The sequence below is a fragment of the Phalacrocorax aristotelis genome, chromosome 7, assembly GCF_949628215.1.
Source record: "Phalacrocorax aristotelis chromosome 7, bGulAri2.1, whole genome shotgun sequence".
Lineage (NCBI taxonomy): Eukaryota > Metazoa > Chordata > Aves > Suliformes > Phalacrocoracidae > Phalacrocorax > Phalacrocorax aristotelis.
In genome coordinates, this window is record NC_134282.1 from 33,020,638 (window position 1) to 33,048,470 (window position 27,833).

A 27,833-nucleotide genomic window follows, 5' to 3' on the forward strand; every position below is an offset into this window, starting at 1 on the left:
AGATCTCTCCCTGGTCAGCCTGTGAACTGGCTGATGGTGCTTTCCTGTAATTGCCAACTGCAGAGAGCTTCACCCTCTGCACCTGGCTTCGAGTCTTTCCAGCAGTAAGCAGAAAAGTGCACAGCTTGCTGTCCAGCTCCCAGGAGGCTCCAGACCAAGGACTCGAAGCACTCTGCTGCCCTCACAGTCAAGCCTCCCAGCCAGCCACCTGGTCTGCCACATTTCCCAGGCTTTCAACACAGAGTTATACACTAACCTCCCTCACATCGTTATGTCTCACCGCCACCCCGGCTTGCTCCTGTCCCTTTCTCCTGCCACTTTTCTGATGCCAGTGCTGGCATCTGGAATTGGCAGCTGCCTCCCATCCATCAGCACATCCCCTCTTCTGTGCCAGCTGTCAGTTAAGCTGGTGCATTGGTGCATTGGTTGGACTTGATGATCTTAGAGCTCTTTTCCAACCTTAATGATTCGATGATTCTATGATCCTTCCCACCTTCCTGGCTCCAAAAAGCAACCCACTGTGCACTGAACTGCTAGACTCAGAGGCAAGAAGCTGGGTGTTATCTGTCAGGCAGGGTAAGCTCCAGACCATCTGCAAACAAGTGATGGGAGAAAGAAGCCACTGTGTGGGGTTCTGATACCCAGCGCTCATGTGGAGGAAGTACCTTGTCTGGAACAAAATGTGCTCTGTCTTTCCACCTAAGTCACTGTAGAAATACCCTCTCCCCCCTCTTCCTTTTGAAAGATCTCTCCACAGAATAGTTTCTCCCCCCATCCAAAACAGTACAGGAAGTTTTGGGATGGTGTCCTGCAGCTCACGTCACCCCCAGGAAGGAGGAAACACATGCAGACAACTTTTCCTCTAAATGACCAGAAAAATTTCTAGCTAATCAAAACAGGCACTGCTTCACTCAAACGCCTGATTGTAACACTGGCTCTTCTCCCTTCCCTCACCCCCATTAGCTGATCAGGGTCAAATGCTGGGCTCTGAGGCTGCGTCCCTTCCATCTGTTGCTGCTGGCCAGACGCTGCAGAGGTAGAAAGGAAAGGCTGAAATGAGCTGCACATCCTGCAGCTGGCAATTGCTCAGGCTGGGGCAACATTTATCAAGCAAGGAAATGGGACAGCACTCCTAACGCTTTCACCCTCAGGACCTAGCCGCACTGCACTGTAGCCCACAGTAGCAGGTCTGCTTGAATAGAAAGAGCAGGGAAGACTAAGCAGTACAAGCCTCTCCAGGGGTTCTGCGAATCTCGCCAAGGCCCACAGGTATTCAGTGGGGGTATGATCCTGCTCTGACATGTAAGATCCCCCCCTCCATGGTGCTCTTGATATCCAGACTAGAGCAAAGTTGGCAGAGATACGTTTACATTTTTCTGCAATGCTGGTAAAGCTTTAGAAGTAGGAGGGATACCTCTCCTGTGAGTGTGCATTGCTGGTTTAGTGGATGCACTGGAAGGGAGGTCCAGAGAGCTTCCTCTTTTCAGCAGCAGATGGAAAGCTGCTTCCAGCTGCTGCAGGTCCCCAGTCAGCACTCTGTGCAGCATGTCCACATCTGAAGGCTGCAGATAAGGAGGGAGTAGTTTGTGATAAGGTTCCTTTTAAAGGAGCTATCTCCTGTAGGAGCTTGCAGCATGCTGTGCTTTGGGAAAGGGGGAGAAAGGAGAGGGTAAAGGCCAGAGGAACATGTTCCAGCCTGGCTCCAGACCTCATCATCTGCATTCCCAGCACTCACAGTGAGCCAGGATGGAAACTGAAGGGTTTTTTCCATCTTCCTAAAATGGGCTGTGTTATTCCGTCCCTGCCAACTGCTAAAATGACCTTGGAGAGAGAAAGGAGAGGGGCAAAAAGCTGTATATGAGAAGCAGCAGCATCATGTGCTTGCATCTCATCTCCAGCAACATTGTTGCCATGGGTCATGAGAGAAGTTCCAGGAAGGATTCCTCAAGTTCCCCTGCAGCACAGCTGCACGCTACCCACATGCACTCATGGGATGCACTCTTTAAGGCAGCAAAGCAGGATGGAGCTGCAATCTGCTACGCTCACTGCTACATGCTCACCCCTCTCACTCATAGTGGATACAAGAGAGATCTCTCCTTTTGCTTTCCATGCTGGAGAAGCCATTCTCTTCCCCCCAGCAACAGCAGAGACCAGCTCTCTACTCTCTGTCCCACTTGTTCTCTGTGGGCCAAAGCAGAGTCAGACCCTGGCTAAGCACGGCAATCTACTGCACTGGAAAGTAAATAATCCCGTGCACAGTATACAAGACAATGGTGCAAGACAAACGTCTCAGAAAAAGTGACAAGGTATTGCCACTTGACACATTTAAAATTTATCTGACAACAGCCCTTGAAGATCAAACAGATGATTCTGTGCCAGGACAGACTAGATGATGCAGCAGGCGTTCCTCATCCCTCATTCTACTGTTTCCTTTCACAGAAGCCTTCTTCATTCTGCTTTCCTCCCACCCTCCTGGCTTTCCCCTGTATTTCTTTCACATTCTAGAGTTGGACTGGGTCTGCCTTATGCTCAAGACAACATACAAATTTGTCTTTCAGGTCTGGAGGGAAGACAGCTAAAGAGAGAAGTTCCTATCTGTCCTTCCTCATACCGACAAGCTTGAGGTGATTTACCAACTGAAAAAGGCAGTTGGTAAGATGCCCACGCATCCTGGCAACAAACAGACCTTTGTGGAAGTGCTCATAGGCTCACTCACAGGCCAGAGCTGTGGGGAGGGGTAAAAGCCTCCTGGAGAAGGCACAACCAACCTGAATCACACATATTTTTTCCCTCTTCCCACCTGAATGCAAATGACAGAGTAACAGAGAAAATTACATTTTTATCCTTTCTATGCATGAAAAAGTAACATGGAAATAGAGAGGGAGGTGATCATGGCACAAGCTCCCCATGACTCATTAGTAGCTCCACTTTGCATCTCCCATGGATGCTCTTGCACAAGGCAGGGACAGAGATATAGGGAGATACAGGGAGATATAGGAAGTGCTGGGCTCATGCAATACCCAAAGTTCATCAATGCATTACAATACAGTTACACAAACCCACCAGAAGAATGTTCCCCTCCTGCTGCAGGGGATATTGCCAGCCTGTAGGGAGCCCCTGGAAGGAGTGCAGTCTAGGCTTTCTTTAGATGGTCTTTCAGATACCGCTGCGGCACGTAAGGGTAAGGCTCTGCCAGCCAAGCCATTTGCCAGGGCTGGTACCAAGCTTTTTCGGATCTCTGTGATGTATAACAACTTTCCAGTGTAATGGAGGCACAATTCCCCTGACCCACCACTTCTATTTTTCAGGGAAGATTTATAAGTATGGTGAATGGGGGGAGGGTGGTGTTGCATCCCTTTAGCACTGAAAGGGAGGAGCTGTCTTAGTGACGTGGTCACATGGACACATCTCATCTCCCCTAGGTATATCCTGCTACTTGCAGAAATCAGTTAGACCTGGGCCCAGTGGATGGGACCAGTCTTGGGTGGTGGTGATGAGAGGACAACTGGAAATTATTTTTCTGCTGAGGATCTTTCATTGGTGATCGCTGCCGGGCCCTGACACAGGTCTCTGGACTTCGACTGCATTGAATTTGTATAATTAACTACACAATTTCAGCTTAATTCTTTGTAGCATCACAAAAGCCTGTCACACTGTTGGGATAAAGTGGAATTAGTGGATGTTAGGGTGATGCATACTGGAGAGGAGTCTAATCAACCCTACTTGAGGGACCACCTCTCCAAACTGGGCTGCACTGAGACACAGTAAATCAAGAGGAATCAACACCCAGCAGTTTGCTGGGTGAAAAAAAAATATATAAATGGGGAAAAAAAAACCCAAAACAAAACACAAAACCAAACCCAAACACAGCTGCTGTATCTTAACTGCTCTCCACCCCCTCCAGGGATTTGAGGAAGAGCAGGCCTGTCAGCTGCTTTAAGGGACATTATCCTCACAGTTTCTTCCCAGTGTTTACAAGGAAGCACTGCTGCTGCTTGTTTGATTGCTTGTCACTGCCAGCACAGAGAGAGGTTCTCTCAAAGTTCACCTTCGACAAGCTCCACCACCGGAGAGTGGAGCTGGACCTAAAGTAATCCTACAGGAGGACAGACTCCCAGCTGTCTCCTTGCTCCCTGGCTCTGTGCACACCCCAGTACTGGGCAGTGTTTTGCAGAGTTACTTCCCCTTACTGCCCAGTGTTGCTGCTTTCTCCTATACTAGCATTGCACAAAGTCACTTCTTTTCTGATTTGTCTCTAGCCATCTTCAGCTCCTGGCCCACACATGGCTCACTCCTTAACTCAAGATTTCCCCTCCAGCCTGTCTCCTTCTACTCCAAATCCACCACACAGACCATCATCCTTTCTTGACCATCTATCATGTCTGGATTCAAACTTGAGAAACATATTCCCCAACCTTCTCCTAACCCTCAGGGTTCAAAGATACAAAGCAACCATGACACCATCCTCTTCTGTGCCCATCTACCTTGATGACCCCAAATCAACAAGTCAAGGAAGAGGATATTAGATATATCACAGAATAATGAAAAGCCACATAAGACAAGGGTGTGCTAAGATAAAGATATGTGTGTCCCACATTGAGTTAGGGCTCTGTTTCTAGAGAAGAGTAGGAACAGCATCCCCTTAGCCCTGGGGGCAGAAGCCACCAAAGGGTACTTAACAGAGAAGTATATGTTTATGTCATATCTCAATGGGATTGCTCATGGTCTACATCAGAGCAGATCCCAGGCCTAATGGCACCTCAGAAGCGTGAATGAACTTCAGCTGTTTAAGATCTGTGAGGCGACTACATTATTATCTTCATTTTATGGAAAGGAACAGTGTGGGACTACAGACACGTGGCTTATCCTAAGCCCAGAAGGAAGCTAGAAGAATAATTCTGGTGTTTCTGTTTTCAGATCACATCTCTCACTTTCTTTTTCCAGGTATCATGAAAGGCAGAATGTTTCCTGTGATCAGACCCTCCCTGATTTCTGGTTTCTCCCTCATAAATACTGGATGAGCAAATGGCAAAGATAAAATCACCAGTTCAGCAGGGAACGGCGTGCTACATGGCTCTGCCAGGGTAGATAGAGCAACCATTGCCATTTTACACTGTCAGTGGATATAGTTTTTTCTTCAGGTTAAAAAGCTAAAGTCCACAGTCTTCATTCCCCCTTCCCTCTGTACGTGCAAAGTGATATGCTTACATTCTGCCCTTGACCAACCAGATTTTGTAGAGAACCACTGAGGTGAGAACTGAGAGTGCTGCATGGTCCAGGCTCCTCTGCAGCTGACCCAGCTCAGCACTGCACAGTGTGTGGCCAGCTGCCACCACCCGTCCCTCCAATGCTGCAGTACATCCAACAGAAGCACTGCTGAGACTTGCACTGAGCAGCTCAGGAAGCCTTGGGGCGGGCTTGAGCGGCTCTGATCCTTGGGATTGTTGTGCCACCCATCCGCTACAAAAAGCTTGAAATGAGGGGCCCCAAATAATGTTTTTGTCAACTTCTATAATAAAAAACCCAATCACAGGGCACTGACTGGGGGGGAGAGGTACAAGTCACATTTACCTGAAAGAATCAAAAAAATAAAGCACTTTTACTTTCTTGAACATGAGAGAATCACGACGGGTAGGGTGGCAGCACAGTAATCCTGGGCTGAAGATTTTTGTTGTGAAGATTTATGTTAGGCTGCAAGTATTTTGCATGCATCACTAGACTAAAGCACTGTATGAGTGGTGCAACACACTTCAGGAAGTGCCAGGGTAGGAGAGGAGGCATATTAATGAAAAGCAAGGCAATTACCCTACTCTCTTCAATTTTATGGCACTCTTATTGAGGAACTTCTGTACAGAAGTTATCTGGCTCACAGCTCTGGCAGCTGCTGTTCTGCAGGACTTCCTGCTTAGGAAGGGAAGAAAACACAAGAGAGGAATAATTACCAAATACCCCCGACAAGCCAGGAGCAGAGAAAGTGACAGACGCTGGAAGAGCAGAGAACAGGGGACATGCGTTCCTTGGAATGAAAAACTGGGGTGAGGATCAGCACCATCAACAACACATCAGAATTCTTCCTTCGTGAAGTGGTGCTTGAGTGAAACGAATAAAAAGGTTCTTGTACGGAGGTCAGAGATGTACTTCTAAGTCCTTTTCCAAGAAGGTAATAAGGAAAATTTTGCTCATATTGCAAAGAGATTTCAGAAACATTTTCCATTCTAATGTGACTCTGGGAATGTGGAAATTGCCTCATGCTTTTCTGTAGCTCTTGGGTATTCCTGCTTAATCAAAACTGGGAGAGGGAGAAGTTAAAGTAAGAGAGGAAGCTTAAAAATATGCATCTTTATGAGAGAAGCAAGAATAAAATGACATCTTTTAGCTCTGAAGAAGTTACCACATTGATTTCTGCCTCACAAAAATGAGGTTAAGTTGAATGCATTAAGCTGGCAAACTGGATAATTGCATGTCCTGAAACTGTCTTAGAAATAGCTCTTTTCACAGCGGTGCTCAGAAAATAACTTCATCAATAAGGCTCTTGCCCATTAAACCTTTGCACCTCTCTGTGCCTTGCTCAGGAGTGAAGCTTGTCTTCCCTGAGAAAGACTTCTTCCTTTCACCTCAAACTAGTGGGGAAAGTAAGGCTGGTTTGCATAGCCTTAGCATATTCCTGGCAAGAAGAAAATAGAGTGAAAACCAAACATGTTCTCAGGGCTGGGGCTTTCCAGTTCCAGTGCCTCTGGTGTGTTGCAGAGTCTTGCACTGTAGCTGGCAACTCTTTCTCTAGAGTGGAAGTGAGGATTGCTCAGAGCCAAAGCTTGGCCTCAGGTTTTGCTGCCGTGTGGAAGAGCATTGCTTCTTTCCCCAGCCAAGCTGGCCAGGGTCAGGCCCTTCCAGACAGCCGAGCCCTCATACAGCCCTGCTGGCAGGATGGGTCCTGACCTTTCTGCATGGATGACAATGCCCTATCCCCCTGCCTCAGTGCACAGCACCTTTGAAACACAAGAACTTGCCTTTGGCTACCCTGTTTGCATGGCAATGCATATGAATTCTTCCAACTCACAGTATTATCTACCGGTGGTGCTAGAGCCTAAGGTCTCAATACTGGACTCCATCCTAGTGAGCTTTGTCTGGGAGAGGGATTTCAGGCTTCTGCTCTGCCTTGAGCTCCACAATACAACAGCACTTGCACATGGTGTTGTGTCTACAAACAGCAAGGTGTACTGCTAATTGGTTGTTCTCTCCCATCAGCCCTCTCCACTTACTAGAACAAAATGGGCTAGGTAGGTACGCACTACAGTGGATTCCTCTGGTGTCCAGTGGTGCCTTAGAGTGCCCACCATCTTCAAGAGGGGAGACAAGCAAAGTAAACCCAAGAGAAGAAACCATGCACCTATCTAAAGAGCCGTTCAGATACAGATTATTTTCCAGAATCTAAACCATTCATTATCCCTGTGAGTGGGGTATTTTTCTCTTCCTGCTAGCATAGCTTTGCTCTCCCTTTTGCTCCAGCTCCAGCAGGAGCAGCTGCTCAGGTCCCCATCTGGCACTTCCCCTTGCCCAGTCACTGGCTCAGAGCACATGAGGGTGCTCTGTCGGGTGATGAAGTAACCGACTTCAGTCTTGGCAAAAAGCAATTCTACGCTGCCGTGCTCCTCCTTACACTCCCAAATCACCTCTTCTTCCTCCCTCACTAACCAACTTTTTTTTTCCCCCCATGGTTCTATTTGGGCCAAGCTCCTGCTTCATGCACACAACTTACAGGTTCGGCACGCTCCTTTCCAACCTGTCTTGCTAAATACAAAAAGTGAGGTGAGGAAATGCTGTTCTCTTCGGCTACCTCATTAAAGTTTTTCATTTGATATTAATGCAGTCAATAGTGCCTTCCTGGAAGAAGCTTCAATGAGAGGAGCAATTAATTTGCTACCACTTGCCAAAGCTAGTGTACCTTAGAAACATTGGCCTTAATGTATCAGGTGAGTCTGGCAGAACACGATTTCCATACTGCTAAAAGACAAAACCAGATTTGGCATTGTATCAACAACCAAAATGGCAACAGGAATCTCCCTCTGAATGGCTTCAAAAGCTGTATCGGCTGTCCCTACCATCAGCACTATATCTACGTACATCACATATACACCGTGTGATATACTGACACAAGGCTCAGCCTTGGCTATGCAGAGCACTGGGGAGGCTGGTTGGAGCACATACACAACCTGAGGTGCTCAAGTCCAGCTCCACTGAGGGTACAGGCCTTTCAGGGTGGCCTTCACAGTGGTTCTTCTATGGGGCACAGCCCTACTGAGGTGTGAATCTCTGTTCCTACCCACCTAAGGGAAGTGGGCACTGCCCTTGCTGGTTCCTGAACTCACAGAATTCTTCTGTGATTTAGAAGGCTCCCAGAAGTTTTCCTTAAGCTTTGCAGTCAGAGTATAAGACTCTCTAGACCCCTTTCCCTGTTACAAACGTACTTGATAAAGGTCATAACATCGTCCATAAGCATGCCGTGATGCTGTATGACAGCAACACAGCAGGCTGTGACAATATGCAGTGGGCCCAGGATCCCTACATCGCTGCAGCTGGAGCATGCCCCATCAATAGAGTGAAAAGACTCCATGGTATTAAATCTTAGAAAATGATACTGATTGCAGGAGGAATCTCCTCATGCCACACTCCAGCACTTCTCTTTTCAGGACCCTCTGTTATTGTAACACAACAGCAATAATAAAGCCTGCTAGAAACCCCACTCCAGAAACAATGGCCTGAAGAAAAATGACAGACAGCTGGCAAGATATGGGCATTGAGCTGCAGGCAGCTGGTGCTGGCACAGAAATAGAGATGTGAGCTTCCCAAGAGAAAGGCAAGCTTACCACAGTGTCCAGTGGAGGGACATGTAAAGTGTAGTCTAGGAGGAGTCTGAGGGAGGGGCAAAATGAAAGCCTGGAGCAGCCACCAGCTATTGTAGTGATTAAAGATCATTAGAAGATCAGCCTATCTCTTTTGAAAACCTTTATAATTCCATCCCAGCATAAGAGCCCAGACTGATGGCCCTTGTGACACGGAGAACCAGAGGCTGGGCACAGGCAAGGCCCTCTTATTAACATGCCTTACACCCTGGTCAGTGGTCACTTGAGATGTGTGGGGGAATTTAATGCCATTGCTGCTGCTACAGAGAGCCTGAGGCTTACCAGGGCCAGTCCCCCAGATGATTTCGTCACACAGGCACCTTCACACTAAGAACAGATGAGAGAAAAAACATCCATGAGATGGCAAATGACTTTCACTTGCTACAAGCTGGATCTGAGCTACTGACCTAGAGACAAATGGCTCCATGCCCTAATCGCAACTCCTCAAGCCATCATACCATCCTGTTGACAAAAGATGCATTAAGCACTGTCAGGTGACTGTAAAAAAAAAAAAAAATACTTTTTCCTTTTTATGGCAACTTCTGTAGCTGCACAGCTATTCAAACATTTGCTTGGCTCCTTATAATTCATTATAACCCATTTTTTATTATATACTCTTTGAAACTGTATTCCCGTTGCCCATGTGGGAAGCTTAATTTGCATTATAGCAGTAGAACTTCCTGCTAAAGACAAACTCCATCAACAGACTTTTTTAGGTTTCTTTCTCCTGAAAGGTAACATGGCACAGGGCAGGGGATGGATTACTAGCTGCCTACGGGCAAGTGAGGGAAAATGCAATGTCTGTACACGAATGGAGAACATCTGTTTCCTTCTGTTGTCTGTCCTCACTCCGCAAGTACATTGTGCTGCACAAGCAAAAACAGCTCAGTGTAAAAGGCTGTGGTAAAATCTTGAACTACCTTCTTCTAACATGTGGACAAGAGTTTTTTGCCATCTATTTCAATGCAGCCGGGATTTTCTCTAGAAGGAAAAGATGCTTGAGTATTGGGTCAATTTGTGCTGTGAGAAAGCAAATTACTGTAAATTGCATTATAGTTCTAATAAGCTCCTGTAATGACACTGAAGACAAATGCTTGATAATGCTGCCTTCAGAAATGAGGTAATGCAAATTTAAGAAGAAACCAAGCCCATTCTCCCCCTCCCTGCCACATTACCAGTGTTTGTTGAGTCTGATTTTACTCAAGGGTGGCCAGAGGTTTTAATGAGTTACTCTCATGGGTCTGACTTGCTATTTGACACGACAGAATTGCAAATCATAGTGATAAAAAAATCTGCTAAGCTATTTTGAACTGCTCATGGAATGGGACCCTGATGTGCTACTTGAGAACAATCGTTTTGCCCAGCTCCTCCCCTCTCAGGATCCAGTTATGGATTTGGCTTAACGTTACATCCCCCAGGCCACTAGCCACATTATTTTAATTTAATTTAAGGTTGGTTACAAATAGGTCAGAAGAAACTAAGGGAATTAGCTGTTCAAATCAAAATGAAAATCAACTGGGAGTCATACTCTCATAGTCTTTGGAAGCTCTCTCCTAGTCCTTACACATAAGACCTCTAGCTTTTCAATCACTTTTCTGAATACCTCTGAGTCTTCTTAAAGCGATGTCATCTTTCAGATGATGTAATCTGTGGCCAGTAACAGACCTGAGAAGATGCATTCCATCCATTCTAAAACTTCTATGTAATACAGAAACTCAAGGGAAGAAAAGGACAGCATTGAGGAAGGTTTTCAAGTTTTCACTGATGTAATAGTTTGAAAATAATTAAATTGTCCTTTTCTTCAGGTTCCAGTTGCCAAAATCGAAAACTATATTTTCTTTCTGACAAAAATATGAAAAAATCCTCTCACAATAACCTTATCATTGTGATATATATCAAAGTCAGCTAGTTCCTTTCCTTCTCATCATAATCCCTCGCATAGATTCTGAAATCAAAATGTTTTGGTTATCTAAACCTATGTGCTATTTGGAAACCAACTTATAGGAGTAGGATTTTACTGTTGTCCCAAGAAATGTTCCTTGTTCATAAGTCCAAATAGTTTGATCTTAAATATAGGTTACTGTATCCTGGAACCAAACATGGGGGTAGACGCTTTGCATAAAATAGGGAAAGCTCAGCAAATTGCTCTTAGAAAAAAAAATTCAATCATTTTTGTCTATGAAAACCTAAAGAGTTTTTGTTTGTTTGTTTAACACTCACAATCTGAACTGCATTGGTTCATTTTCATTGCGTATATGGGTTACATGGTATTATTCCGCTTTTATTCTTTCTGCTGGGTGACCTCGGGTTAAGGTTTGTAGGATGTTAATGTCTGCTTTCTCTGAACAGTGTCTCAGAGACACCAGTGTGAAGGCCCAGCTCCTGACTCTGTGAATGACAGTGTGCCTCCATATTAACATAGTCAAGAATCACAGACCAACCCAGATACCCTGAAGAGCTGTTGGAGTGGTTCAAAGGCCAGGATGACAAGAGCTTTCTTGGGTATAACCAAGGCATGACTGGAGCACCCATGTTTGTCCTAACCCTGGCAGTACAGCTCCAGACACAGACCATGCCAGCCCTCCTAGATATCTGCTCATGGACTTGATAACTACCAGACAATGTAGTTTATAATATGATATTCAGGCAAGCCAGGCTCAAGCCAGTGTGAGTATGCCTTCCTACATTGCAATCAAGCTTCCTACTGCAGGGTAGATACAGCAGACACTTCAAAAATACTCTATTTATATTGTGCCCTACTGGTAAACTCATTCGTTGGACCACTCATACAAAATGGATAATGCAAATGAAGCTTGTTTTTGTACTCCAGTGAACATGAGTGCATTAGATTGTTTTTCTCCTTTTTTTCTTTGCTTTTTCCTTTATGGTGTTTGCCAAGCTGTAGACCCCAAAGAACTTGTCTCAGATCTGGGGGAGGATGTCAGAGTATTCCACTGCTGAGCCAGAATGGTGCAGGCACTTCAAACCACTGGCTCTTGGGCCCACAGACTCATGACTAGCATTGATCTGGAACTGATGAGTGGCTGGCTGTTTTACAGCATTGCAGCCTTAGAGAATACTGCTCCCTCCTCACTGCAGGGTGAGTGATAAATTCATGCAGAGCATGGACAATTGCAGGGGAAGAAAGAGAGAGGCTCACTGTGAACTCAGGAAGCGACCACTTATCCCTGTACTCACTCAGAGTTACACTAATGTGCAGATGTAATGATCACCTACGAGGCAGAATAAGTAGATTAACATTGCTGTGTATACAGGATCCCCCTCTCCTCCTTCTTCAGGACCCAGAGTCTCATCACTAGTTATAAGCAAGGAGCTAAGTTTCCCATGGCAGCAGTGATTGCTCCATCAAAAGTCACAGTGGAAGCTCAGTACAGGTGAGTGGGGATGCACCCTCTCTGACTAGTCCATCCGCCTCTGTTAATAGACATAGAGTGGGGTAGTGTGGGGGAGCAAAGGAGAACAGAAGGCTTCAGCAACCCCCTCTCCCAGCAGTGCTCCTTCTTTAACTCTGCACAGCAACCTGCCCCTTGTGTACACCCAGAGCCAATCTAGTCCAACACTCCTCCATCCTGCAGGAATTAACACTTCCAGAGCACCACTGCAGAAAGATGATTGTGAACTTTCAGACATGGATGATCTCTAGGCAATTCAGAGTAAGAGGAAGAAAGAACTGTCAGTCATTCCAGGGAGCACAACCGTGTACTCTCATGCAAAGATTAAGAACTTCGCTTCCCTGTCTCCTTGTTGCTTTGTAGCATGCACTGCACCAATGACAAGGGATCACCCCTTCTCTCTGCTTCCCTCCCCCATTTGAGAAGGTGGAAAACCTCCTAGTATCATACTCTCTCCGGGAAACTGCTGCTTGGGTCGAGCCTTGTTTGAAAAAAAGACTATCATGTTTGCTCTGCTGGGCTCTGCAATGCATAACAGTGTCTGCATTGCAGTCTCAAACTGCAATCCAACACCATCTGTCCCTTCCACTTGCAGCACTGCATCACTCCAGGGAGTCTGTTCTTCAGGGGGGATCCAAAGAATGCCTAGCTGTGCTGTCCCCTGGTACCCATGACAGCCAGTAAAAGGGCAAAATGCCCCACCGATTTGTATTACAAGACTGAAACTAGAAATGGCTGCTCAGTGAAACTGTATGAGTAGCAAAACAGTGAAAAGGCGCTGATTTGTTTCCATTTCATTATTTTTTAAACCAAATTCAGTACACTCAACATGAAATATACTTAAATCCTCTTTAACCACCTCATGGAAAGGAAGTCAAGGAGCAGAGGCAAGCAAGCACAGAGCTCTGCACTGCTGTAGCTATGTGTAAATCTGCATGTAGGAGCTACTTTAACAATAGCCTATGCCACCAACTCGCCTTTCCTGAGGGTTCCTGGATCAGAGGACAGGCAAACAATGCAACCAAGGGACAAGACAACAACCTGGAGATATTTCATTGGTCTGCTCAGTCTCTGACTTGCTGAGTCACACTGGGAAAGACACTTCAGGTTTTTTTATCTCCATCTCCTTATGCACTTCCTGCCTGCCTGTGCTATGAAGCAAATTAACCTAGTAGTGAATTGTTCAGGGCTGCAGCTGCCTCTCCCTATACATCTGTACAGGACCTTGCACAATGTCAGCCCAAATTTCAGCAAGGCGTAACGCTCAGCCCTAAGTGAAGAATTCACAAATCATTGTACTAAAAAGAGGATGCCTGAAATTTGTGAAATATGTACCAGTGCTCTCCCTCTGAGTCTGTGATGCTGGGAGGAGGAAATGGTTCAGCTGTATCATGAATTAGTATTCTGACAGCTTGGTGCAATCTAGCCATGACTTGCATGGCTGCTTTCCCTTCACATTCCCAGGAGCACACTCTGCATTAGATCATGCTCTGCATCAGGCTCTGCTCCAAAGCAGAAGAGAAAGTATGGGGAAGATGAAATTGCCTTGACCAGCTTTCCTTGTCCTGAAAATATGCTCCTGACATGTGGAGAAAGCTTAAGGCAGCTTTCTCTCTGCTTTGGAGAGCATGGAGACAGGAAAAACTTACTAATTTTCAAGCTACCTGTAAGGTTATTGCTTCACTCACATTATGCCTGACAACTCACCCTGCGTGTTGGAACTCCCCTGGGAACAGCACAGGGTCCAGGGGTGGTGAGGCTCTTGCTTTTCACCAGACCTCTATGTCTTTAAACAGACCCTATTTGTCTGCAGATTGCTCTTCTTTCCTCTTCCCCTTAACACAGTGACAGAAAATGTAGAAAGCAAGAAGGTAATAAATACATCACCAAGCCATTTATTCAAGAGGTAAACATGTAAAATAAGATGCTTGGGTAAACAAATGCCACAGGTTCTGCAAATCAGCTGTCTCTAGACCTTTCCTCTGACCTATTTCTGGACCTTCTGGGGCTCTGAGAGGGCAAAACCCTGCTGTCTGGCTAACTGCTCCACTCACAGGTAGTTCTATAACTACATGCTTCCTTCAGGGGAAGGGTGTACTGTACTTACTCTCCTCCCAGCCCACGTATCATCTCCACAGATTATATACATTATGATCATGAAGCAGATAGTACAGTCTAAAATGAATAAGTAACAATATGCTGAAGGCCCTTTCGGGAACCTGCTAAAAGCAAACCATTAGAGTCAAAACACAATTCTTTAGCATTCACACAGGCACGAAGTGGGAGAACGGGCATTCAGAGAAAGCACTCTTGTGTAATACCAGCATAAGTGGAAAAAAGATTTAGGATGCAAGGGCATCATAGCCTCTGCTCACCTCCTCCCACTGATGAATATAGCGGATGAGCCGGGAGAGCCGCAGAAGCCGCAGGAGGCTGAGGATCTTAGTGAAGCGCACGATGCGCAGTGCCCGGGCTGTCTTGTACACCTCAGAATCAATGCGGGTTTCAACAATCAGGAAGATATAGTCCACAGGGATGGAGGAGATAAAATCCACCACAAACCAGCTCTTCAGGTACTTCATCTTGATTCTCTGTGGGTCTAGGATGATCTCTGTGTTGTCCTCCACCACAATGCCTGTTCGGAAGTTGAGGACAAGGTCGATGAGGAAGAACGTGTCTGAAACCACATTGAAGACAATCCATGGGGTAGTGTTTTCATCCTTGAAGAAAGTGATGCCCACAGGGATGATGATCAGGTTCCCTACCATCAGGAGCAGCATGGTCAAATCCCAGTAAAACCTGGACAACAAGACAGAGATGTGAGATCAGCTATAGAGTGGGAGATCAGGGAGTCCAGGTCAACAAAACTAATGTGCTTTATATATACACCTCTACTGTCATTCATTTCCTATGCTCTGCTAGTCTGCCTGATGTACTCAGAGTGCACAAGCTGCTAATAAGATACTTAATACCATAGCAGCACTCATCTTCTGGCTTAGAGGGTTCAGAAAGGAATTGAGTACATGGCTGGACATGCACACTTGAAAACTTTGACTGGGACTTCAGAGCTACCCAAGAACAGACTGAGATACTTGCAGTTACTATGATGACTGTTAGGTAAAGAGCAAGAGAGAAAAGTATTTGGAAGGCCTCAGAATTCATATGCCAATAAAGCCATTTGGGGTTAAAATCACCAAGCTTGCTCCTACTGTCTGATCCTTCTTTAGAAGTAGCTAGCTCTGATAGCATTGGGATCAGGAGGGAACTGGAGGTTGTGCTGTGATCTACAGTGTTCAGTTTAGATTTCTTGCTGAGCCAAGCTTATGCTGAGCCTGGACTTCAGGAGTTTGGCCCACACTCTTTAGACTCCTGTGTTGTGCAGAAATAATCACTAAAGCTTGGAGTCATGTGCCTGGAAATACCTATTTCATTTCTCAAGTAAGCAACAAAAACATTTAACTACTGTTCCATGAAGCACAGTATCCAAGAAGCTTATCTTCACTTTAGGGGCAAGTCAATATTATCCATGTGGGCCTTACAACAACATTAATTTTTGGTTTGGAAGGCATACACGGTCTGAATATTGTTCCTAATATATTTGTTTTGGATTTTTTAAAGATTTTTCCCAGGTATTACTGTAAAAGATACACAATCACACAATGTTGCCACAAGTCACCCAGAGTGAGGACTAAAAACTTTTCTGGGTCTCCTACTTTGTTGAGGAGTCTCACAAAGGAGCCTCATGGCCCAACACAGTGGTGGTCCAGTCCCCTCCAAATGTTTCACGTGTAGAGATGCCAATGCATTGTGGTTTCACATTGCCAAGTTTTCATCAACTCTACATTGTACATTACAGGATGGCTACTATAATATCATCAGGTATCATAAATAACTTGCATTAAGATGCACTTGTCATAGCAAATGAGCAAAGTACACAGAGCAAACCGATTATCAGGTTTGGTTGCTTAAACCTGAAGATGCAACATTCAGAAAGCTGCAGTGGCTTTTTCAGTCAGTCATATAAATTAGCATGATGTTTATATTATTATTAATCTCTTGATTACCAAACAAGCCTAACTTCCTAGACCATAAAAAAGGCGACAGCAAGTTAATACAAGGTAGAGAATTGAGCCTTCCTCTAAACCAATAATCTCAATAGCAGTGAAGTCAACAGGGTGACTCTGGACTTCCAATCATGTAACGAAGGAAACTGTAGGGTTTGCTGAAGAAGGACACGCACATGCTGCTTCTCTATCTGTCTGACAGATTACAGTCAAAATCACTGAAATGTTTTAGAGGAAATAGATTTGCCTTAAAGATCTGCAAAATCCAGCTTTGGTAAAAGTTGTTCATCTTAAGCCTGGGCCTTTGACCAGCCTGAGCTGCTGCAGAACAGTATCACTATAGTGAGGCAACTACACTGATTTGTTAAACTCTCAGCAGGAAAACAAAAAGGGCAGAATATGACTTAAAAGCCTTCTCTTTATAGATTCTCTCTCCCTGTTAAGAACATAAGACTTCAAAGCACCTAAAAGCATATTTAAGATTCCAGCTATTACACATGTACAGACAGGGTCACAAACCAGCAGCACACCAGCAATTCTCAGAAACATTCAGCAGAGACTCATGGGAACCAACTTCAGTATGAGCAAAGTTATCCACTAACAAGGTTTCTAAAAATGTCATCAACTATCTGTTTCTTGCTCTCAAGGTGCCATGCCCCAGCAGGCAGGGTAGCATGCGATCCTTCACTTAGTATAAAGGTACAGTTGGTGCTAGCAGACACTCAGCAATGACATTTGTCCACTCAGCAATGAGATTTGTCCATATGCTTCTAAGAGCAGGGCCATGTCACACACTAATATGCATTAATACTGTATAAATCCATGTTGCAGTCTTCCTTGTTAAGGGCCTGAGATGGTGCTGCAGCTTTCCTAGACAATTAATCTAGATAATCGCACAATAGCAGGAAGTCTGGAAGCAGTGTGTATGTTATTACCAAAAATAAATAACCTCCCAGCGATCTTTAATTTGCCTTAGGGGATACAGAAGGAGATATGCACAAGGAACATTATTTTTCCCAAGTTTTGAATTAATGGCATGAGACAGACATGGCCAGACATGCAGAGATGTAAAGGTTTTCTTCAGAGATCTTTGGATTTTTGTGCCTCTTATTTTTACGCTGGCTGGTGATTTCAATACTTAGTGGCAACTGGGGACAAAGACAACAGTGGCTAGGATGGCTCACAGTTTAAGATGTTTTAGACACACACAATCCCAGTAAAATGCTTTCCGTCTGACTGCAGCACTTCCTGTCACCCCAGTCTCTTAGAGTCAAGCATGGTCATACCACAGCAAGCTATCCTGCATCCTGATTTACAGTGTTTCTTGCTATTCCAGTTCTAAGATCTTCAAACTCATTTCATGCATGCTCTTCAGTCCCAGTCTTCTATTACTGCTAAACTGTCCACAGAGAATCATGGTTTGCAATGTGGGCAAGCAAAGATGAAGTGCTAAAATTCATTGCCATGTGTTTCTTAAGCCACATTTCTCCTCAGGGGTGTACTAGTGACTCAAGATTATTGTCACAGGCTCCCCTCGGTTATGACCTTTAAAGCCACCACTTACAAAACACAGAAGGTAAACTATTCTATCCAATGTGCCTCTGCTAGTAAAAGCATATCCAAGGTGTCAGGGAGGATATTACCTTTGGACTCCACAAAGGAAGCAGAAAAAGCTGCAAATCACCAAGAATTTGGTCTGCACACCAATTCCAGCACAGGAAATTCACCTGCCCTTAAAATGTAAACTGCCTAGAAGTTAAATTTTAACTATTAAGATTCCACAGCTCCTGCACATTTTAATTTTACCCCCTTATGAACTGCTAAGGATGTCATCACTGGATTTAGACTAGACTCTCAGGGATCACAACACCTCAGAGGTCTAATATCATCCATGTGTCATTTTGTATTTACACTGAGGAACATTTTTTCACTCCCTGTAAATTATTGGCCAGAATGACTAATGGTGTATGTGATGTACATAAGGGCAAGCACCAGCTATTAATAACCCATGCTTTCCATATTCCTGTTGTTCCTTCACCCAGGGGTTCCACAGAGCTGACAGAGATGAAATTGGCTCTGATGCACCCATGAGAGGCAGGTAGAGTTATTAACCCCTCCTGCAGGATTAGAGAAGCCACATGGCAAAATTAAGAGAATGGGATTTGTCCACAGAAGTCTGAGGATAAGTAAGGGTTAAGACCTGAATTTAAATCTTGAATCTAACCAGATTTGAAGCTATTCATATGGCTTGAAAAAGAGTTTAATAGAGATGTATCTCATGAACCTCTTCCTCTGATATCCTGTCATCTTCTCACTTCTCTTCCTGTTTTCGAAGCCTACATAAAAAATTAATAAATATGAATGTATTGTTTTATTGTAGTTGACTCAGTGTGACTGAAGAGCGAACAGCACAGCGAACAGCCAGCACTATAAAACCATGTCTTTTTCAAACACGCTTGTGTTTTATACTACATCCTGCTTTATACATGCTTCTTAGATCTGAAAATCACATTTTAACATGCATTGCTATCTCCAATCTTTTAATTCCTAATATATTATTCAGTTGTAATGGAATGCATCTGAGAATTAGCGTGGCAAATACACATCAAGCATACACGCTCTTTAAGCATAGATGGTGTCACTCAGATGATTTGATAGCATGTACACTTCGTGGGTATTAGTCTGTGGTTTTTGACCAGAAAGTTAGATCATCTTTCTGTTCTGTCTAGTGCATAACATAACAGCAGGCTAGAAGTATTGCTTTTGGATGTCAGTTTTTAATTAAATAAACCCTGATTTTTCAAAACTATTCCATGATGCAGTGTAACCAATTACAGTGCATAAGCTCAGGAAGAACTGAGGCCATTTGGAAAGAAAATAGTGAATTGCAAAGGTTAGCCCAATCAGCATCACTGCATTCAAAACCTGCCCCTGAGTGGGGCACATTTTTGGCCTTAACTTCTGTTCTTGCTCTGTAATGTTTGCACGGTCAAGAGAAAATAGACTTGAGCAACCTCACCTCTAAATTAACAAAGCTTTTTGGATGTTTTCAGCTTCTGCTGAAAGGCAGCCAACTCTGGGTTGAACTGATGTGCTGCCTGAAAGCACACAGAAAGGAAACAACAAAGCTGCATCTAACTGAAAATTCCAGGGAGCCAGGATATTCTCACCAGCAATGGAATTTAGCTCAAACAGCATTGCCAACCGTCCTAGTCTTACAAGAAAAGACCTTTAATGAACGTATCTTGCTAAAACCAAAACCAAAGTTGCTCTACCAAGCCCAGGCAGGAGCACTGGCTCGGTGCTGACTCAAGAAACAGAGTGCCACCTATTGAGTCACAGGTTACATCTCCATCCTCTGCTTCGCATGGGGAGGAATTACAACTTTATTCCTTTAAAGAGCTGACGAACATCTGCTCTTTTGTCCAGAGTGGCAGCTCCCTTCCCCCTCTCTGGATTGCATGTTGAGTTAGACACCGCTGTGCTCACCAGCAACTATCCTAACAAGAAAGAGGTTGTGCCTCAATTCTCAGGACTGCTAGTTGGGCTAGAAATAGAAATCATCTTTTGTAAAGAGCATTAGTGGATGTCCGTGTGCCTGGACCAGCAACAGTGAGAGGAAAGTTTACTCCAGAAAGCAGCCACTCACGGAGGTATCTGAACACAGAGGAGGAAGAGAGAGAAGAAGCAGGAAGAGATCCTTCCCTGTCTTTGGAAGCATTACTTCTCCCAGATATGAGTAGGCATATTTCTATTGGAGAGTTACAAACTTTGCATTATTCACAGAGATAATAGGATGAACATGGTGATTCACTGCTCCTAAACACACTAAAGGACACTTAACCAGCTACTGCATCCAAGAATTCACTTACTAGAAGAATTATTTACAGGGAGTTATTCAAACACCTGTGCACTTGAAAACCTGTTTGAAACGAATACCCACCGAAAAAAGAGTCAAATTACATATAAAAATATTCTGCGTGTTATATAATGGGAAGTGATTACGGGGACCTAGCTGAAGAATATGACAAACATTTTTAATTCCTTCTGACCAATCTATGCAAATAATATGTATCCTCTGCCATCCTGAATAAAACCTCTGAGAGCACTGAGAGCCATGCATTACGACAGCACGAGAAAGAGAGTTCTGCTGTATCCCAGCCTCCTCTAGAATTCCCTGGCTGCCTGCTTCAGCAGCACTGGCTGCTTCTCATTCAGCCGTGGTTGTCCCTGTCTGTTACAGAACATGGACTGCACCAAATTCAACTTCTCTGACAGTTGTTGCTGTGCAAATACATAGAGAATAAACGCTGGAGATACACCCAGGGCTGAGACAGTGGTTAAGGGCGACGCTCAGATTGCCTGCACCTACGAGTCTAAGGAAGATGTTCCAACTATCTCCTTATGATGACAGTCAGGAGACAGGACTGGGAGCCCTGTATAGCTGGTAGTCTGAACTATTCATCTTTCTTTTGAACTTAGATTCCATAGTCATCATGATGCCTCAGCTGGGTATCAGAGAGTAAGTGGTATCTGTGAGTTCCTAAGATCGGATACAGTTCTGCATGTGATTAACTTTCGTATCAGGAGCAAAAGGACTATCAGCTAGTGATGAATTTTAAGTGCTTATATAAGCAGGTATATGATTAGGGATATCTCACAGTACAGCATCTACTACAAACAAGGTGTATGCCTTGGAGCACTTTGCATCTAGATTTCTTTAAACTCATGTGTTGCCTTTGAAAAAATTTTCATTTAATTCAGCTGTCAGTCTTAGTTGAGGCAAGATATTTCCAAGGTCTGTATTTAGACTTTGACTTAGACTATCACCAATCCACATAATTGCTCACCTAATCCCCTCCAAACAGTGCAGAATTCCATATCATGTTTTGAGTTTAACACTTACGCTCATATTATTACCTTAAAATATAATTACATGATTTTGATGAGTAGAAAATTAAGCCATTGCTTACGTAATACTTTAAAATGGCATTTGCAGTCCAAGCAAAGTAGCATATGACCTTTTTATTGCTTCTCTATCATCAATTTTTAAATCTAACACTACATTATTAAACAATAATCAACACCCTGCATTTTTCACAGTAATGTCCACACATTAATTAAATCCCAACAGATATAATGAAGATGGTATTATCATCCTATATTACAAACAGATAGACTATGGAATACTAAAGATTTAAGTAACTTATTCAGAGGTAGAACTACTATCCAGAAAATACAGTTGCCAAGTTTCAGAAGAGGTTTCTAGTTATGCTAAATACTGTAATTTGATCAGTAGCAGCAAAAGGGAAAATTCCTTTCTTTCCATTGTAAAAATATAAATACACACATTACTTAGCAATATTTTTATTCCAGCTACAATATTGGGCAATTTGCAAACAACACATTTGAGGCACTGATGCATTTAACCAACTGTAACATAGTACATCGTGAATTATGCCCTCTCTTTAACTTACAAAACACAATGCACTATATCAATATGAGTTAGCTTAAATTATTAGTTCTTTGATAGTGCCTACAATACACCCACTCTGTTGTCAGGCTTCTTAAAGAGATGAAGATTTGTGTGATGGAGACTTTTACAGGAGAATTCAAAAGAACAGAGGACTAGCAAAGCAGACCTTACATTGAAGGTAATCTACCAAGAAACGTGTTTGTCTGAACTATGAAATAGCTCGATGTTCTGAATAGACACGCAGTTTGGTAGCTGTTGGCACAGCCACTTGGTCAGAGTGGACCACAGACAGCACTGCAGTAGGCAACCCCCTCAGACAAGCCTGGGCTTTTATTGCAGTGGCTGTAAAAGCCTTGGACCTTGCACTTTCCACTGGCTCCGGTCAAAAACTGTCAAACACAATGTGAGCTCATCACCAGGGGAGTTACCATTTTCATGGATTATTAACTAAGGAGAAATGGCAAAGCTTATGGCTTGTGTGGGCTCTGGCCTCTGCAGGGAGGGAGAACATGCCACATGCCAGGACCTCCAGGGAAATCTGCCCTTTGGGGTTCTTCTGGATAGCAGGGACATTTGGCATTGCCTATAGGAGCTGCTAGAGGAGCCACCAAGAAACTGGTGGTGATTGTCCTTCACAAAAACTAGATTTATCAAGACAGATACATTTCTATGGTCTCCATCTAGTCAGTTTAAAACAGGCTTTGTGAATCAGACAAGGCAGACAGTCTTGTTGTTCTGCAACTTTGTTGGGATGACTTCATTATGCTTCCTGTTTTTCTGTCTCAGAAAACCCAAGTACTTTGTATTATCTTTGCGCTGAAGCGCACCAGTCATGAACCAAAACCACATTTAAGAAAAGTATGTTCAAGCATGTAAAAAAAAATGGAACCTTGTCGCAAAGAGCTGCTGACACCCCTTCTCATAAGTGTATTTAACTTTCACTCAGACAGGATAGCTGATGATAGAATTTAAGTGACTTGGCTAGGACAACAGCACTCTAACCACTAGATAGTGCTATCTTTCACTCAAGTTCTTCCAAATGCCGTACAGTGTATGTGAACTATGTAGCAAGTGGTATCACTAAGCTCAGTTTCATGTCATTTCACTACAGTCTGAGGCACGTCAGGACAGAAGAGTTCATGGAGGCTATAGCGCTGCTGCCTGGCTTGCACATGTCCTGGGATAATGAGAGTTCTGGATGTCTAATCGGTAAAGTCAATATCTACCACCTAACGCTGCAATGTGCTTAATAGAAACCATATAAGCGTTTTCAAGTGTTTTATGTGCAATCTGCCATCCGATAAATGCAAATGTATTGGAACAGTTACACCTAGTCCTTGCTCCACAGACATACTGTATCAAACAGAAACAATATGCTCCTGCACTTCATTTCCAATAACACTGAAACATAAACAAGTCACAAGAATAAGAAAAGTCATGGTGGATTCTGCACGAAGGAGTCAATAGACCACTCTCCTCAATGCCTGCTGCCTTCCTGCCTGCAGATATCATCTTAACAAATAAAACTGTATCTTAAATCTGTACTTAGAACCCAATCTTCCCAGAAAGGTGAAAATAAACAATATTTCATTTCCCCCTTTGGGGAACTCACACATTGAAACAGAGATAGCCACAAAAGACTTCATTTGCTTCAGCTCTAAATTTGGAGCATGGAGGCCAATAGAGCACACATCCATCCCATTTCCGACTAAAAACGTATTAATAGTATTTTCTCAGTCGCCTGGACGCAGCTGTTGCTAGCTTGTGGAGAACTCCCCTGTAACAAGCTGCAAAAGCAGTGAAAATTTTGTGGGTACTACCTGTAGGAATGCTTATTTCATTTCTTTTTGAAGGGCCAAAAGAAGAACATTTACATACTGAACCAAGAAAATTTAGTGTTGCCCTCATAGCACCATTGAGGTGATCAAAGACATAAATTGTTCTCCGGTGGAAATTCATTGCAGCAGTGGCTGGAGACACCACTGGGAAGTTAATATGGTGCAGATTCAGTGGGAGATTTATAAGCATAAGTTTCTTCTTGTTGCACCAGGGCAGGGCAACCACTGGCAAACCAAGCTCTAACCTGTCTATATGGACCTCTCTCCCTGCTGGTGCACATTAGACTGTTTTAGGCTCCCTGTTGAGGGGAGGTATAGACAGATTGCACACCAGCTGCTGGTGGTCTGGGATTACCTCCTACACAGCCACGTCGCTACATAAGATGTGTTCCACTCCATGGCTGTGTCATCAAACTTAATCAAAAGGAACATGCAACACCACATCCTCCCAGAGTTAAAGAACTAAGTACAAATTTCTATTTATAGCATTTAAACAAAAGTGCACTTATGGCAGAAAGCCCAGGCCAGAGAGCCTATTAACCATCTCTTCATATCCCACCATACTGTACTCATAAATATTTCTTGATTCCCCTCTCCTCTGCCCCCACCATGCTGGATCCCAAAGCTTTTCAAGGTGTGAGATCTGTATTGATTTCATAGAGCTCCAGAATACATTATATATGAGGCTGACATGCTAAGGGCCTGGCAGTTCTATGTTTGATCTTCTGAAATCTCTCACCTGTATGAATATGGAAAAGTTCCTCTTTTTTTGCTGTCTGTTGATCCAGACTTTGACCCTTCTCTGTATGCATTTATCTCTGATGATTTAATAACGAAAAAGACCAATAAACTGAGGAAAGGAAGGAAGCTCCTTTGGGGGGACCTATTGTCATGGAAAAGTGCCATATGTTGTCATTGTAGAGAACGGGTAGGTCAGTAAGGGGTGCAGCTTCCAAGTCATCATGAATATGTTGTGGAATGTGAAGGACTAAAGCCTAAAGACATGCATAAGTTGTGACATTATGAGGTTCAGGCCCAGGCCCATGTCCAACATCTAGGATGACTCAACTTCCAATGTTCGGGCAGTCTGTTAGAAAGGAGGATCTGCACTAGGGAGTTCTGAACTGTTTCAAAAAGCAGCAATACTGGGACAAGGGTTTGATTTGTAACCAAGGACACAACGGAAAGGGACTGTGTCTTATTTCAGGGTGCCCAGACTCCAATTTCTTGGAGACACACAGGTAGAGATTCAAAGCCTACTTTTCTGAATCTGATTTTTCACCCTTCATTGCCAGAGAATTATCAGCAACTTACACTTACAGGGTTCAGTGTTGCAGGTACAGACTTTTTATATGTACATATGTCTATTAGTTTCAGAGTAAATGCTGCTGCAAGAGTGGCAGAGGACATATGACACTAACTGATGTAACAGGTATCTTCCACCACCTCATCTTTTACAAGGATGACAGGCTGGATTCTTAAGTATTTTGTATTGACATGGCTCTCTTGGCATAATATGAGTTTACATGAGATAAGGATGTCAGCTTCACCACTGGGAACTGAGATTTACTAAAATTAAACACTAAAACAGGGCAGAGAGATTACGTGAGTCACATAACTAGATAAGTTTAGAAAGTGGGGGACAGTGGAGGGGACATTGCACTGCTTTCTGCTAGCTGTTGGTTGGTTTTGGATTGACAAATTTATGCCTTCATGCTCTGCTGTAGGCCACAAAGAGGTGACAAATGCATGCAGCAGATAGCCAAGTCATCTGCCAGTCTGAGAAAAGGACTTCCAGCCATCCAAGATGCTAAAAACGTTCCTCCCAGGAAGCTATGCCACAGCTTGGTGTTGATTAGAAATCACAACTCCACTCTCCCCAAATGGAAAGTGGGGTGAAACTGAAGGTCTCTTACTACAATATCTAAACTCTCATAGAGGCTCCTAGAGACCCAGGTTTGGGTTACTCACCATAACTTTTGAACCATGCACCGCCGGGACAACCATCTCTGCAGCACATCACTAGTGGGCTTAAGCAGCCTTAGAAACAACTGTGTATGTAGTTTAGCTGGGTAGCTGGCCATTTACATCCAGTTTACAATGAAAAACCAAAAACCAGCGGAAGAGATTCCTGTGCCTGAGGATGGATCAAACCTGAGCCTGAGCAAGCTGTCATTCAGCTCCATGAAGAAATGTACTCAGTGAGATACATCTGTGTTTGCAGGATAAAGCACACATGCTTTCTCATATTCTCTCTTCAACTTTTAGAGCTACCAGGATTTATGCCTGAGACAAGCAACAGCATTTGCCAGACTTCAGCACACATGCATGGTTATTCCTACTACTCTGCATGAGCCCTGAATATGCCAGATGGGGCAGAGAGGAAAGGTTTAACCTCTTTCCTGCTTAATGGCAGGATGGGAATCCAAAAAGCTGCCAGAAGGAGGTAATAGTAGTTTGGAGTTTTCCAATGGTCTGCTGGAACGATCATATTCAAAGATGTGTTACTCTAAAAGCTCAAAACTCGCTAAACCACATGCTTACTGAGGAAAGTGAAAGCCTGAGTGACAGAATGTGTTCTGGGACAGTTGGACTTGATGATCCTAGAGGCCTTTTCCAACCTTAATGATTCTATGATTCTATGACATGGACATGGTCACTTCACCACAGAGCTGCAGTTCCTTAGCACAGGGGTAAGAAGACCTGGAAGAGAGAGTTCACTCCCAACTTACTCTCCCAAGTCAAATGCCTTCTTTAACAGGCATTGCTCCTGGATTAAAAACACTTTGGTCAACAGGGATGCCAACTCTAGTGTGAATTTTCTGCCTACCCTGTGAACAGCAGCATGGCTTCAAGGGTTAGAGGCTGAGGAACTGCCAAAGGAGAACCATGGATTGGGATGGATGGAGTATATATTGTGTACTGTTTCCAAACTTCAGCTCCTACCAATCAGTGTCACTCCATGAGAATCAACAGGAGAACACTGACTTACATCGCAACTTTCAGCCCTGGTATTAAATGTTAATGCTGGCATCACTGTTTCAGACAAGCTTCAGCATGAAGTGCCAGCCATAAGCCTCTTTCTGTGGGGAAGAGAAGATGGGGTGGAATGGAGTAAGATATCTAAAATGATAATGAGGCAGTGACTATGTGTGTTTCAGTTTCAAAAGCAGAAAATATGTTTCCTCCCCAAGTCTCCTGCTGCTATCATCAGACTCTTGTTTGCAATGAGTTATTCTGGCTGGATTGGAGCACAATGAATCTTCAAAAAGGCTAATGCTGCTGGGATCTTGGGGCTATTTGGGTATCCAAGACCCCAGACAAGAAATGAATCACCTTCTAAAAATGCAGCAGTTAAGGAAAAAAAAAAGTCCAATTGCCTCTGATTATTTTAAGTCTCAGAAGAAACATACTGCGCTACATCTATGCTTATCTAAGGCATCCACGTAAATCCACTATCCACTCCAAAGGAGTTTCACCATCAGCATCTGTCAGCTGGGAGAAACTGAGGCATCGAGAGGCAGTTATTTTTTTAGTGCCTCACTCACATGGAGGTCCACAGCAGAAAGGAGGAGAGAGACCAGGAATCCCAACATCCACTCCAGTGACTTAAGGGCACTCCACCCAGCTCATGACTTAGCACTTCAGCTCTACAGAAAGGCAGTTCCTTAAGCAATGAGCCACTGTGCTCCAAAACCCTTTTCATTTTCTGTGAAACTATTATCTGGTGTCCCCACAAACATTTCTGTATTGAACTGACTGAAATGAGGAAGCCCAGCAGAAGCCTAAGGGAGGCAGGAAACTTGGGGAAAAATGAGGAGGACTTGGTGAATGCTCTGAGATAGGAGAATGGAAAACTCAGGAACTGAACATTTAAAATACCTACTTCCCCTAGAAATGATCCAGTCAGACACACTCTTCACCCAGACAGGATGCTTTGAACCACCAGTTATACAGAATATCAGAAATTCAATGGCTAGATTTGGGGCATGTGAGCTTCTCCCCTCATGTCAGATCGATAGGAGCCAGGTGCTAGAGGATCTGAGCATTTTCACTTAACACATATCTGCCTTTTGCCAAGACTTAGGACATTGCTGTATCTCTCCTGCTCTTTCCAGGCCACACTGCAAATTTATGACTTT

At 43.9% G+C, this 27,833-nt stretch overlaps 1 protein-coding gene across 1 annotated transcript in view; it reads right to left on the reverse strand.

Annotated features, from left to right (window-relative positions):
* Positions 1-27,833, reverse strand: part of HCN4 (hyperpolarization activated cyclic nucleotide gated potassium channel 4) — a 106,424-nt gene that overhangs the window by 62,017 nt on the left and 16,574 nt on the right. Inside the window, exon 2 of the mRNA XM_075099819.1 lies at positions 14,689-15,112. Within this exon, the coding sequence (XP_074955920.1) occupies positions 14,689-15,112 (424 nt within the window). The remainder of the gene's footprint in view (positions 1-14,688; positions 15,113-27,833) is intronic.